At 45.8% G+C, this 13,056-nt stretch overlaps 1 protein-coding gene across 2 annotated transcripts; it reads left to right on the top strand.

The window, feature by feature from the left end:
* The first annotated feature begins 186 nt into the window (after positions 1-186).
* Positions 187-4,146, top strand: uros (uroporphyrinogen III synthase). Of its 2 annotated transcripts, none has more exons than XM_056577095.1 (10): positions 187-273; positions 710-793; positions 930-1,013; positions 1,132-1,228; positions 1,556-1,627; positions 2,209-2,283; positions 2,607-2,690; positions 2,856-2,941; positions 3,101-3,199; positions 3,600-4,146. In XM_056577095.1, exons 2-10 carry the CDS (start codon positions 731-733, stop codon positions 3,720-3,722), a joined length of 783 nt encoding a protein of 260 aa, XP_056433070.1. In that variant the 5' UTR covers positions 187-273; positions 710-730; the 3' UTR covers positions 3,723-4,146. The 2 variants fall into 2 exon arrangements, with proteins under 2 accessions (XP_056433070.1, XP_056433071.1); XM_056577096.1 differs by having other exon boundaries at positions 240-453.
* The last annotated feature ends 8,910 nt before the right edge of the window (positions 4,147-13,056 follow it).

Genomic DNA, 13,056 nt, shown 5'->3' with positions numbered 1-13,056 from the left:
GTGGAATGACCCATTGATGTAGTAAGGGGACAATAGTTAAAGATTTATTCAAACTCATTAAAAAATACTATTGTTTGACATGCTTTTCACATAATTCCATTTATACTTTAGTTATATCATTCATATTGTTTCATAATGCGTATTTATAATTTCTGGACAGCTACAAAAAATATAGCCGATTAATGTATCCCCTCGCCTTAGCAAGAGTTTAAGTCGCCCTGCTGTCAGTTGTACGAGCCATGGACGTCTATTAGGAGCTACGAGCATTTCCAAGTACTGTTAAATCAACACTGTTTCGCGTGTTTTTTAATGTCTTATATTTAGCGATGATAGAATAATGATAGAAGTAGAATAGTCAACCATCTCTAGCTGCATAATTATGTTGACGCGTCGAGATTAACTTGTTATGCACAGTCTGGACATCAGCTGTGCATTCTGAGTATCGTGCAGAAGGTATCATTCATCAAGGTTTCGATTCATACACAGAATCGAGCATTTACTTTCTATTATATATTTTCGCTCTCACTGAGCGGTTCTCAGTGCAACTGCCAATCACGATTAAACACATCTTTATCAGCCCATTGCACATGCCAGTGTGTTGGGTGTTGCTGTTGTTTTCGAGACTCCCCTCCCTACGGCGCAATGCTTTTGCAGGTTTGAACCCTTCATGATCTTCAAATGCCTTGCGTTTCATTTCATGTCCGCGCAGGGGTTCGATGAGTTGGTCAGCATGCGGGTGTTGCTTTTGAAGGAGCCCAGAGATGGGGAGGCTGGACCTGATCCGTATATCCAGGTGAGGTCGAACTTACTCTCATCAATGTTTACATCATGTCCTTCCAATGATCGGACTTTGCTGACACGTGTTATGTTTTGTAAAATGCAAGTCCACATCTTCAGTGTTGATCATTGAAAACATTTCCATTCCACAGGAGTTGGCAGCCCGTGGGCATGAAGCAACCATGATCCCAGTTCTGTCCTTTAAGTTTGTCTCGTTAAACAACTTGTCGGACAAGGTAATTTATTCCCATCAACGGTCTACTGTACCATGTCTTCGTCATGCAGTTTGTCTGTTGTTTGTTTTTTACAGTGTATTCAGTAGTACAGCTATAACTCTGTGTGTTCTTCTTCTAGCTGTTCCAACCAGACAAACATGGGGGTCTTATCTTCACCAGCCCCCGAGCAGTCGAGGCCGTGAAGATGTGCGTAGAAGCGGAAGGACGGGGAGAAGGTAAATCGATCTGATTTAATCCCAAATAATTTAATCCCAATGCATTTCATGCATTTAATTGAATGCATTTTTTTTTTTTTACGTTGCCTTTGTTTTTTACTGATACATTTTATTATTTCATTTTATTGTATGAGAAGCACTTTGAGTCTGCCTTGTGTATGAACAGTGCTATATAAATAAAGTGGCCTCGCCTTGCCTAAAGAAACAATTCAACGACTGTAAGATAATAACGGTTACCAGATAACAAGTTGTATTGTGTTTGGCTCAATATGTAACAGCTATCATCCTATTTTTTTAAATATTATAATACATGTTTAAATATTTCAGAATGGCGTTTGATAAAGGACAAGTGGAATGCTAAGTCTGTATATGTGGTTGGCAAAGCAACAGGTGATTTGGGTGAGTAACCTGGTCATCATAATCTTTTATAGACTGTGAACACATTTGACTGGCCAGCATACAATCTCCTCAATATTTTAATGATTGATACTTCATGACTCTTTTCTATTCATCATTTGTGTTGGGTTATTCTTGAAGGCGATCAGCATCCCTGATTCTGTTGTTGTCATGTGGTGAAACTGTTAGCAGGCAAAACGAACACACATACAGTATTTAGTAAATAGGCAATGTAGGACTCTCTCTGTCCGTGTTCGCCACACACACACACACACACACACACACACACACACACACACACACACACACACACACACACACACACACACACACACACACACACACACACACACACACACACACACACAGAGAGAGAGAGAGAGAGAGAGAGAGAGAGAGAGAGAGAGAGAGAGAGAGAGAGAGAGAGAGAGAGAGAGAGAGAGAGAGAGAGAGAGAGAGAGAGAGAGAGAGAGAGAGAGAGAGAGAGAGAGCGCAGTGTTGTAAAAGCTCATCTCTAAACTCAACATGTGCTCAGAACAAAGAGCTCCGTGATTAAACATTTTCGATGTGTTTGTGCTGCGCAGTCCGACAGCTGGGTCTGAAACCTCTGGGAGAGGACAGCGGCACTGCGGACGTCCTGTCCCGTCTCATCATCCAACGTAGGACTAAACGTTATAAAAAAAAAAAAAGGAAAAAACTTTATTTATATTTTTTCAAATAATAAAATTCGACTTGAAGTATTTTATATAACACCCCAAAAAACACTCCCTCACCCCACCGACACCCCGTCGTAAGACGATATTCATAATCGATCAAATAAAACAGAAAAAAAAAGATAAAGATATTATAATATAAATAAATGCTAAGGCAAACCTAATCGAAGGAGGCTACTTTTGAACGTGTTTGGCAAACTAACTAACTAAAAATGGCAGTTGGCGGTCAGATAACTGACACAACCTCCCAAATTCTGTTCCGGGCACAGGAGAGAACGCATTCCTTTTACCACTCTTCTTCCCCTGCGGCTCCATCAAGAGAGAGGTGCTGCCCACGGCGTTAAGAGACAACGGTGAGATGAAGATTATTTTAGATTATCTTTTTTTTTTTTTTTTTTTTTCTCCTTGTCTACCGCTTCAGACTCAAGGTGAAACAACTCCCAGTGGGGTCATGCTAATTATAACAGACTAATTGTGTTAACTTTACCACCGCTGGGGCCCTGTTCCCCTGCTCCCAGGAGTGCCTCTGGAGACGCTGACTGTCTATCAAACCGCGGAGCATCCAGACCTCCAAGAGAGTCTCACCAGCTACTTCACTCAGAAGGTCAGTTTATCTTTTGTCAAGTGGTTTTAAATGGAGGGGGATGATTTAATTTAATTCACGCACATGTAACGGGACAATCCAAATCGTGCGTGTGTGTGTGTTGGTGGGTGTGTGTGTTACATCGTTCATTTCATTTGATGATGATTTTATCTGTTGCAGGGAACTCCAGCCAGCATTGCCTTTTTCAGTCCATCGGGAGTGAAGTTCTGCCTGGAAACCGTGCGAGAGCTATCCAGTGAACGTCTGACCCGGATCAAGGTGACCTTTCTCCGTACACACACACACACAAGCCCCTTCCACTTGTGTGCACCTGTGTACTTCCTTCAGGTTGCGCTGGGACATCACAGGAAGGCAGAGTTAAGGTCGGACGTTGATGTAAGCCAAGGGGGTAACGGACCCATTTCGTCCTTGCGGACCATCCTTTGCGTCCAAGGATGGTCCAATCACAGCAAGGGCTGTGATTGGTCAGCTAACGTTAACCCGAGAATGTTCACGACTGCGTCGAAGCGACCGCGTAGTCATTGCGTTGCGCCAACGTCCAACGTAACTCTACCTTTTAGGATCTAACACCGAAAGAAAGACACAAAAACCGGCACTTCACGACTCGCACATTTTATCCCAAAACCAAGTTCTTATTCTTTTTTGCTCCTCCTTCCAGTTTGCAGCCATTGGACCGACCACAGCGGACGCCATGACGGCGGAGGGCCTCTGCGTTAGCTGTTCTGCCGACAAGCCGAGTGCTACCGGGCTAGCCGCAGCGATAGCTAAGGTGCTACTGTGACGTCAACACCCCTCAGTCCATTCAACATGCACATACTTTCCCTCGTCGCCTGTGAGTTCTTTTACCCATGTTGCAGGGGACCTAATCAAATGCTGTTCAGTGTATGTTTGCGATTCAATAGGAGCTATTTATAATAGGGTAGTCGATCATGAATGTATTGTTATATTTATGCATAGATATTTAAGCGTTTCGCAAAAAATAAATGTGATTCAAAAGCTGCCACTGTTTTTGTATTGATTCAGTTTTCAAAGTAATTATTTTCAAATAAGAACCTGAAGAAGCAGATCCTCTTTGATATTTAATGTCTCATCTAATATATACTAGTATGGTTGTCAAGATAAACCGATCACGCAGCACCTTTTTGGCACTAAATAAACATCATGACATGAGCATGATTTCACCACAGTGTGTGTAAGTTTTCAATGTCTTTGGAGAATGGTGACCTCCTCCTCCCCCTTCCAAACTCCTATGTCGATCTGCTGATGAGGAGGGTGTTGTGGAAGAAGACCGCCACAAAACATCATCCTTCTGAAAACCACATGAGCACCCCATGTGTGTAAAACCATCTGTTCACAGGCAATCACTGGAACACGCGTTGTTCCAATTGACAAGCACCCCATGCACCACACTAAACGGTCGGGACCTTACAGCCTTCTGAAATGGACACCCGTCAGTTTAAGCCCATAAGTAGTCTCTCAAATCAGAACTGGTCTAATTATAGCGCAGTAGTACAGACGGATTCGAGGTCAACCCATTAGTCGCCCCTACCGACAGTGACGGGAACTTTGTTGTCGTAAACCCCAGTGTATTTTCCACCCGCAACCTCCTGAAAGATTGAGTGTCGCAAAAGTTAAAACCCAGTGAAGTGAAGAGATTGAACAATGGTTGCTTGTTAGCCTCTCTCTGTCGTTGTTTTATCCAGCCGCTAATCGTTTGGGCACGCTGCAGAGAAACAGACATTGATCCCGCCGATCGATACGTTTCTTGAGCGCTTTCCCATTAATCCGGCTCATTCCGAGAGATTAGGCTGCTGGCGGGGCTCCGGATAACGCCTTGTTGTGCTCCGAGGAGTTCCACGGGGGCCGCATTAATAAAATTGAAATAGAAATCAATTACGAGAAAAGCAAAGAAATGTCACAGTGAGTGGAGCAACAGAAGATGATGACAGCGGGGTGTGTGTGTGTGTGTGTGTGTGTGTGTGTGTGTGTGTGTGTGTGTGTGTGTGTGTGTGTGTGTGTGTGTGTGTGTGTGTGTGTGTGTGTGTGTGTGTGTGGGGTAGTAGTGAGTCTGCTCACACATTGTTGAGAGCGCTTCTCACTTCGACGTTGAATAGTAAATCAACGTTGATTAGAAGATGCAAACTCGTCTTCTGAAGTCAATGCCGGTGCTTTGTAATTCTTCGTAAGGCCTTTTGTGTCTATCCGCTGCAAATAAACATAGTTGCTTGCGTCATGTTTCATTCATAGGCCAACTCTCAAATAGTGTCTGTCTGGAATTTAACTCACTTGCAGGGGTGTGAGTATATAAAATGGCTCTAGTGTTAACCTCAGACTGAAGTAATGAATTTGTAATAACATTTATAAACACAAAGGCTAGATCTGCTGCATTTCATTAGGAAGAAATAATTGTTTGCCTCATATGGATCTTGTCAGAATGGATTATCTTGGGTTAATAAAGTATCTAGCCCTATCTGTGTATTTGTATGATGAGAGGTTAGAGATACTGCACCATGTAATACTGAAATAATTGCATCCAATTAGAGAGCTATAATTGCCCCTAGCCACCTCATCCCAAAGAGGCTGGCACTGTGCATGTGGAGACTGCACAGGGGAACCATGCAAGCCACCGAGGCAGTGAAAACAGTTCCTTATGAGGCGGTCTCTACTCAGTACGCACATCCCAGAGAAAAAATCTGTGATCCACGATAAGTCTCGGGAAAGGTTTGAGAAAACCACAGCATGTTCCCATAGAATCATGCTGGCTTTAGATTTATTTATTTATAAGGCCTGGTTCCCTCATAGGCTTTCATTTAATTAAATCAGAATTAGAATTAAAACAAATTTAATTCATAACATTCATTCATATTTAGGGCATTTTGCAGACGCTTTTATCCAAAGTGACTTACAATAAGTTCATTTTTTCAGAAGGAGGAGAAACTTAAATATATCACTGTTCGGTACAGTAAGGATGTTCATAGAAACTAGTGCCAAGCACTAATAATGCCTAGGTTAACCCATTCCCTGTATAGGCTACAACAAAGTGCCATATTCATGCCATAGATAGACGTAATGTCCACTCTTAGAAGAAGACTCTATAAACAATGGCATGGAATATAAATGTTTGGCTTCCTAACATCCTCTTCAGAAAGTTGGGGAATCCACTACTGGGGCGCATTCCATTTGTTTTTGCCCTTGTCATGTTATCCTACTGGGGGTCTAATCCGGTTATGATGTCTTATATGCGTTGGCCCAGGCTCAGCCACTTGGGAGGTGAGGAAGGCATCCATCTTGTCTGGTGTTTCAACCTACTTGACCTTGTGAGTGGATGTCTTGTTTGCAGTGCGTGAAATAGAGCATGGTATTTATAGCAGGCAAGACTGATGTAGGGGTAGTCCGCCAGCAGCAGCTGAAATACTATCAGGATTTGATGCATCATTCGATATTTAGTATAGCTATGCGACACATGAACCTCCTAAAATGGCGCAATTTGATTGGTTCGCTATCTCGGGATATTGGGCAATATCCCATGATTGAGATCTCAAACTCAGGATATTGTTTTCATCGCAAAATGTCGTCTCGTCAGGCTCATACAAACAAATAAGTCCCGGCAAAAAGTGATGGAGTGAGGGAGTTTTCACGTATAGTAGCCTATATAGTAAAATAATTATTCATTATTAATAATTGTTAAATATCGTATATATATCTATCGACATATATTATGTCTGAATACAAATAAGTAAAAGTGTAGGTATTTAATAACAAGGTATTTCGCAACTGTTAACTTTTAAAGCCCACATTTATTCTACCGTAGGCTATCATATAACTTTTAATGTATTGAAGGCATTAGGCCACATTGAAGGATGGTGATTTATGGGAAACTTGAAAACTCGGTGTATGGCTTTATTTGAGAATCACCAGCAGAGGGCAACATTGACACACGGAAGTGGTATGAATGGTCGTTAAACAGACAACTCATTAACAATTATGTTAAAACTTGTTTGCCGTCGCAATAATAAGCAGCATACGATATGAACATGGCTGTAGACGCTCAACACTTCTGAGAGTGCAGCTGAACCGAAGAGGTATTCATTCATCACCGTATTCCTTTCCTATGAACATCCAGTAAAGTTTGTAATTACCTAGAAAGCATGGGCCGGTTTGTATTTGAATGTAAAGCATGCATGTCATGCATTAAAAGCCGCCAAGTGACAATAAAAAATAAAATACGTGCATGGTAGAATCTTTTTCACATATTTGTAGTAGGCCTAGTTGGGCTCCAGCTTCCACGCCTGGCAAGGACAATACCGATTTCCTTCCAGGTGTCTTCTATTGTTAGCCTAGTCAGTGTGAAATTGTTAGTGGCATTGGGTAAAGTTGACATGTTCTTACTTATTCCAAAAAATGACGGTTGAGGTTGTGGAATATATATTTTTCCCGGACATAGCTTGCTAACACGATGTTTTCCAGGTGCGGATAATTCAGCATGGTCCGGGGAACCACCGGAGAATCGAGAGGGAAGGGTTCCAGTAATCAGCATGGAGTCAGACTTTCCTGCGGATCTGCACGTTGTTTTATGCATTGGCTCAGAGTGGCGTCGTTGACACGGCTCAGGTTTGTTTACAATGGCTCCAAAAACAAGTTTTCACTCTCACTCCTAAAAACACACACGCACACGCATGCGCTCGCACTAAAAACAGACGCACTACGGAGGCTGTGTGTGTGTGTGTGTGTGTGTGTGTGTGTGTGTGTGTGTGTGTGTGTGTGTGTGTGTGTGTGTGTGTGTGTGTGTGTGTGTGTGTGTGTGTGTGTGTGTGGCGACATCATATTGTTCTTTTTTCCCTGACTATAACTTGCGCTATCTCCCCTTTCTCTTCACAAACTCGGATAAAGAAGTTGGGATTAAACGAGAAAAACAGCGATTGATGCCTTGCCTCTCAATTTCACATTCAAATCAATATTTCAAAAGGTTCCTCATCAAACATCGAAAGTGCCGTTACCCGGGGGCCCTATGTTGAAGGGAGAGGTAGATAGGATTTTAAATTCGTAGTCGCACGCACGCACGCACGCACGCGCAAAAACGTACGCTTTCATGCAGTCATTATACCATAAAAGAGAGTGTTTGGCTGCAACAGAGAGCCGCGTGAGTGAGTGTGCTGCTGTAAACACGGTCTCAAAGGATGACAGAATGAGTATCCTTCACACTGTATACACATTTTTCCCCCATGGTTACACTCCAAAGCTGTAGTCTCTCTCTCATTCTCTCTCTCTCACACACACACACACTCTCTCTCTCCTTCCCCTGTCTTCACTGAACGGAAATCGTACAGTAATTACTTTTCCTGTTGAGAATAGTCCGCGCAGAAAACAAGGCTCACTTTAATAAGGCATCCCAATCTGTGTGGGCTAATTAAATCGTGTGTGTGTGTGTGTGTGTTTGTGTGGTCTCATACATAATGCAGTTCTTCCCCGTTTATTGACTAAGTACCTGATAAACAAACGAGCCTGGGTGTGTAGGAGGAAGGGGGAGGCGGGGGCGGAGGCGTTCACCGCACCACCCGCAGCAATCATTCTCCACCTTCTCCAATTTGTCTCTCTCTCACATCTCTCTATCTATCTATCTATCTATCTATCTATCTATCTATCTATCTATCTATCTATCTATCTATCTATCTATCTATCTATCTATCTATCTATCTATCCATTTCTCTCTCTCTCTCTCTCTCTCTCTCTCTCTCTCTCTCTCTCTCTCTCTCTCTCTCTCTCTCTCTCTCTCTCTCTCTCTCTCTCTCTCTCTCTCTCTCTCAGTGAACCTTGACCTTTAGCTTGGGGCGGGGGGGGCGGGGGGTTGAGTGAAGGGAAGCCATAGCATAACAAGGTTTTATTTATTTGCTGTCAGAGTGAGTGGCAGCTGCAGGTCAGGGGGGCGGGGCCAGAGGGGGAGACGGAGGAGGATGAGGATGAGGATGAGGATGAAGGGGGGGGGGGGGGGGGGGGTCCGTCCCACGCATGGTTGCGCAGACGAGACGCGAGCGAGCCCCCGCCGCGGCTATTTGGGGCCCGGAAAACAGCAACAACAGAAAGATAATCAAACAGCAAAGTGACAGGAGGAGACCTGTGTCACGGTCGGAGCAGGGGGGGGGGGGGGGGGGGGGGGGGGGGCGCAGACAGAAGGCTGCTGCTGGTGGTGGTGATGGTGGGGGGGGGTGATGGTGGTGGGGGGGGTGGTGGGAGTGACGTGGTGGTTGTGACGGTGGTGTGGTGACGGTGGTGTGGTGACGGTGGTGATGGGGATCGTGATGGTGGTGGTGACGGTGGTGGTGGTGGTGACGGTGGTGGTGGTGACGGTGGTAGTGGTGGTGGTGGGGATGGTGGTGGTGGTGGTGACGGTGGTGGTGGTGGTGGTGGTGGGGATCGTGATGGTGGTGGTGACGGTGGTGGTGGTGACGGTGGTGGTGGTGACGGTGGTGTGGTGACGGTGGTGTGGTGACGGTGGTGGTGGTGACGGTGGTGTGGTGACGGTGGTGGTGGTGACGGTGGTGTGGTGACGGTGGTGGTGGTGGTGGGGATCGTGACGGTGGTGGTGGTGACGGTGGTGGTGGTGGTGGTGGGGATCGTGATGGTGGTGGTGACGGTGGTGGTGGTGGTGGTGGGGATTGTGATGGTGGTGGTGACGGTGGTGACAGCTTGATGGTTGGAAGAGGATGATGGTCGTTTGTCACGGTCCATCGTCCGTCTGTCTGATTGTCTATCTATAAAGTCTGACTTTAAGTTGGTCCGTTGTCCGTCTGTCTCCATGCGTGTTTGTGTGCCCGTCTACCTGTCCATCGGCCAATCGGTCTGTCTTTCTGTCTTTCTCTCTGTCGGTCTGTCTGTCCACCCGTCATAACCAACCCTCCAGTGGTTCATCATCGTCATCATCTTCATCATACGTCTCTTACGCTGAGGGCCCCGCTCACTCAGTCACACCCTCACGGACGGGACGGGCCCCTTGTCTCAGCCCCTAGCTCCTCCGGGTCCACGTGTGTTCACGTGTTTGTGCCGCATGATACATACAACGTCTTTGTGCACGCGGAACGGAAGGTTTCCCTCCGTGGTGAATAAACGCAAAAGCTTCTTTTTTTTTTTTTTTAAACCAATGCTGAGCCCTGTTGTCCATCTCTTCTGAGTGAAACACACACACACACACACTTGCGCACACAAAGCGCTTTCGAGAAATTCACCAAGTGTTTGGGCCTCTTTCTCGAAGGACCTCATCTTTTTTTCACCTTTTTCCACACACACACACACACACACACACACACACAGACACACACAGACACACACACACACACACACACACACACACACACACACACACACACACACACACACACACACACACACACACACACACACACACAGACCAATCACAATCCTCTAATGGCTATCACCATGTCTCGCTTGTGTTTCCTTTATTCTCCTCTTCCACCCTGCCTTCTCCTTTCTTGTCCTCCCCCTCCTTCCCTTCCCTCCCCCTCCTCCTCTCCCTCCCCATCCTCCTCTCCCTCCCACCACTCCCCCTCTCCATACTCTCCTTCCCTGGGGGGGGGGGGGGGGGGTGGATAGCAGGTTTTTGGAATGAGCAAAGGGCTGAATAACACTTCTTATTCATTATTACACGTAAGAACGGAGCTATGATACGACCTTGATAAGGTGCCAATGGCTCCAGGTCGTGCTGTGATGAATGGAGGGAGAGGTGGACGGACGGGCGGCTGAATGGCCCGTTGAATGGAGGCCATGGAGTTTATTCTTTGGCAACGGCCCCCTCGTGAAGCCCGCCGATCAGGGTAATGCTCGCCGGGAAGTGGATAGGACACGGCGCGCCCTCAAGGACGATACGCTAGTCAACCTTAGCTGCTGCTGCTGCTGCAGAGGAGGGTTTGGGCGAGAGGGAAAAGCCTAGGTCCGCGATGAGACAGAGCTCTGAGCAGGACGGCGGATGGAAGTGTGCTCGTTTGATTCCCGGTTTCCGCATTGCTCGGTTTTGCCGGAGGTCACCTTGCGTTGGCGTGGCTTCGGGTGTTTTTCTGAACCTCAGTGATAACTTAAACAACATGGGCTTTTCATTTGGCTCCCAATTCAATTAATACAGATTTCACGAGAAAAACACTGCAGCAGAAAACACTACAGCTGGAAGTAATGTGATTTATGCGGACATCAGACTATAACTTTGCTTTAAGATGTGACAAACAAACATTTAGGGCACTAGGTATGGTTTAACACACAATAGTATACTTCAGCACAACCATCTTCAATACCGCACAATAAAAAGTGTGGCGGTTGACTTTGTGAGTTGATCGTGCATTTCTATGGTTTATAAGTTGTCTCGTTTTTAACACAGATTGATAGCATTGGAGTGTCAGTCTATTGGACTGACCTTAGATTGTGCGGTTGCTCTCAAGATGGTCAGGGATATACACCATAGTATTCACTATAGATCGGCACAGAAGTGAAAACCTTGGCCAGTGAATATCACCCTTATCTTTATTTAATGCATTGCATGCTAAAATATGAATGTGGTGAAACCTTGGCCCCTAAAAAGCCATGTTGAAGATTCCTACAGAAATACGGCCTTCCGAGAACAATTATCTCCACGGTTAAGCCTTACATTTTGTAACGTATAAATATAACATGATGAAATGTTTTTTGGAAAAAAAAGACAGGTTCCATAGAGGTTGGCTCTCCCCCATCTGGGTCACCAGCCACACGCCAAATCTAAAAAAGCTACACATTTTCACTTCTGAAGATAAGACCAAACTAACTTTTTTTTAGCGACCGTACGCGCGCGCGCATGTGTGTGTGCGGTACTTCCATTGCATCGCGGGCTTTGAAAGGCCGTATCCCATTTCCTGATATTTTTTGCGTGGCGCGTTTGATCTAAACGGCTATTTCTGGGGTGTGGGGGGGAGCGGAACAGCTTGTGAAGCAACAGTGCGAAATCGAGAGCGACGTCCCCACCTTGGAGCCGTGCGAAACGGTACGCGGCGTAATCGCGTCTCTCTCCCCCTTTGTGCAGCGATGAATGTTGCATCACCCGCCTCGCCTTTTGTGGCAGCGGTTGCGAGGGACACTTGCCAAGCGCCGTCGCTTCTTAAATGCGGATACATCACCCTCCCTGACGCGGCGGAGGAGGACAGCGATGTTCGCCGGAGATTCGTACATTTATCTGACACGTATAGACCCCTGCTGTTTGAAGCGCTGATCGCCTGCCAGTCAACACTTGCTGTTGGTGGCATCATCAACCTGTGTGTGTGTGTGTGTGTGTGTGTGTGTGTGTGTGTGTGTGTGTGTGTGTGTGTGTGTGTGTGTGTGTGTGTGTGTGTGTGTGTGTGTGTGTGTGTGTGTGTGTGTGTGTGTGTGTGTGTGTGTGTGTGTGCGTCTGTGTGTGTGCGTCAGTGTGTGCGCTACAGTCCGTGTGTGTGTGTGTGTGTGTGTGTGTGAGTGTTACTGCATGAATGTGTGTGTGTGTGTGTGTGTGTGTGTGTGTGTGTGTGTGTGTGTGTGTGCGCTTATGAGTGTGCACTTCACATATGGACGCTTGAGTCCGTGGTTATAGTGCCGTACACAGATACACACACAGGTCTTGTTCAATACATGTGTGTGTGTGTGCGTGTGTGTGTGTGTGTGTGTGTGTGTGTGTGTGTGTGTGTGTGTGTGCGTGTGTCTGCAATCAACAGTGCATTAAGAAGCTCCTTTCCCCTGCTTTCCTGCAGGTTTTTTCGCTAAAGGGGCATGACACATTTCTGAAGGCTGTGGATTCCCTGGCTTGATAATTCCCTCAATTATTCAATGGGTTTGCTGGCAGATGAAGTGAGGCCATGAATAAAGAAGGTCTGTAGGCTCATGAGCTCTTTAATACAAACACGCCGCTAATACCAAAGCCCACCTCCAGCACCCCAAATGCTCGTCCTTGAAAAATAAACGCACTGCAGCATTTTTCCCCCTGAATTGCAGACAAGGTACCGCAAGCAGGGTTTGAGAATTACATAGTTGTTTTTTATTTATTTTTCGGAGTGTGTGTGTGTGTGTGTGTGTGTGTGTGTGTGTGTGTGTGTGTGTGTGTGTGTGTGTGTGTG

This window comes from Gadus chalcogrammus, chromosome 18 (genome assembly GCF_026213295.1).
Source record: "Gadus chalcogrammus isolate NIFS_2021 chromosome 18, NIFS_Gcha_1.0, whole genome shotgun sequence".
Classification (NCBI taxonomy): domain Eukaryota; kingdom Metazoa; phylum Chordata; class Actinopteri; order Gadiformes; family Gadidae; genus Gadus; species Gadus chalcogrammus.
This window is presented reverse-complemented; position numbering and strand designations above follow the sequence as displayed.

Excerpts from the sequence above, each read along its gene's own strand:
- uros (XM_056577095.1), top strand. The coding sequence starts at position 731 with ATGCGGGTGTTGCTTTTGAAGGAGCCCAGAGATGGGGAGGCTGGACCT. Across the intron at positions 1,628-2,208 it reads CAAAGCAACAGGTGATTTGG|TCCGACAGCTGGGTCTGAAA; the intron begins GTGAGTAACCTG and ends TGTGCTGCGCAG. Across the intron at positions 2,942-3,100 it reads CCAGCTACTTCACTCAGAAG|GGAACTCCAGCCAGCATTGC; the intron begins GTCAGTTTATCT and ends TATCTGTTGCAG.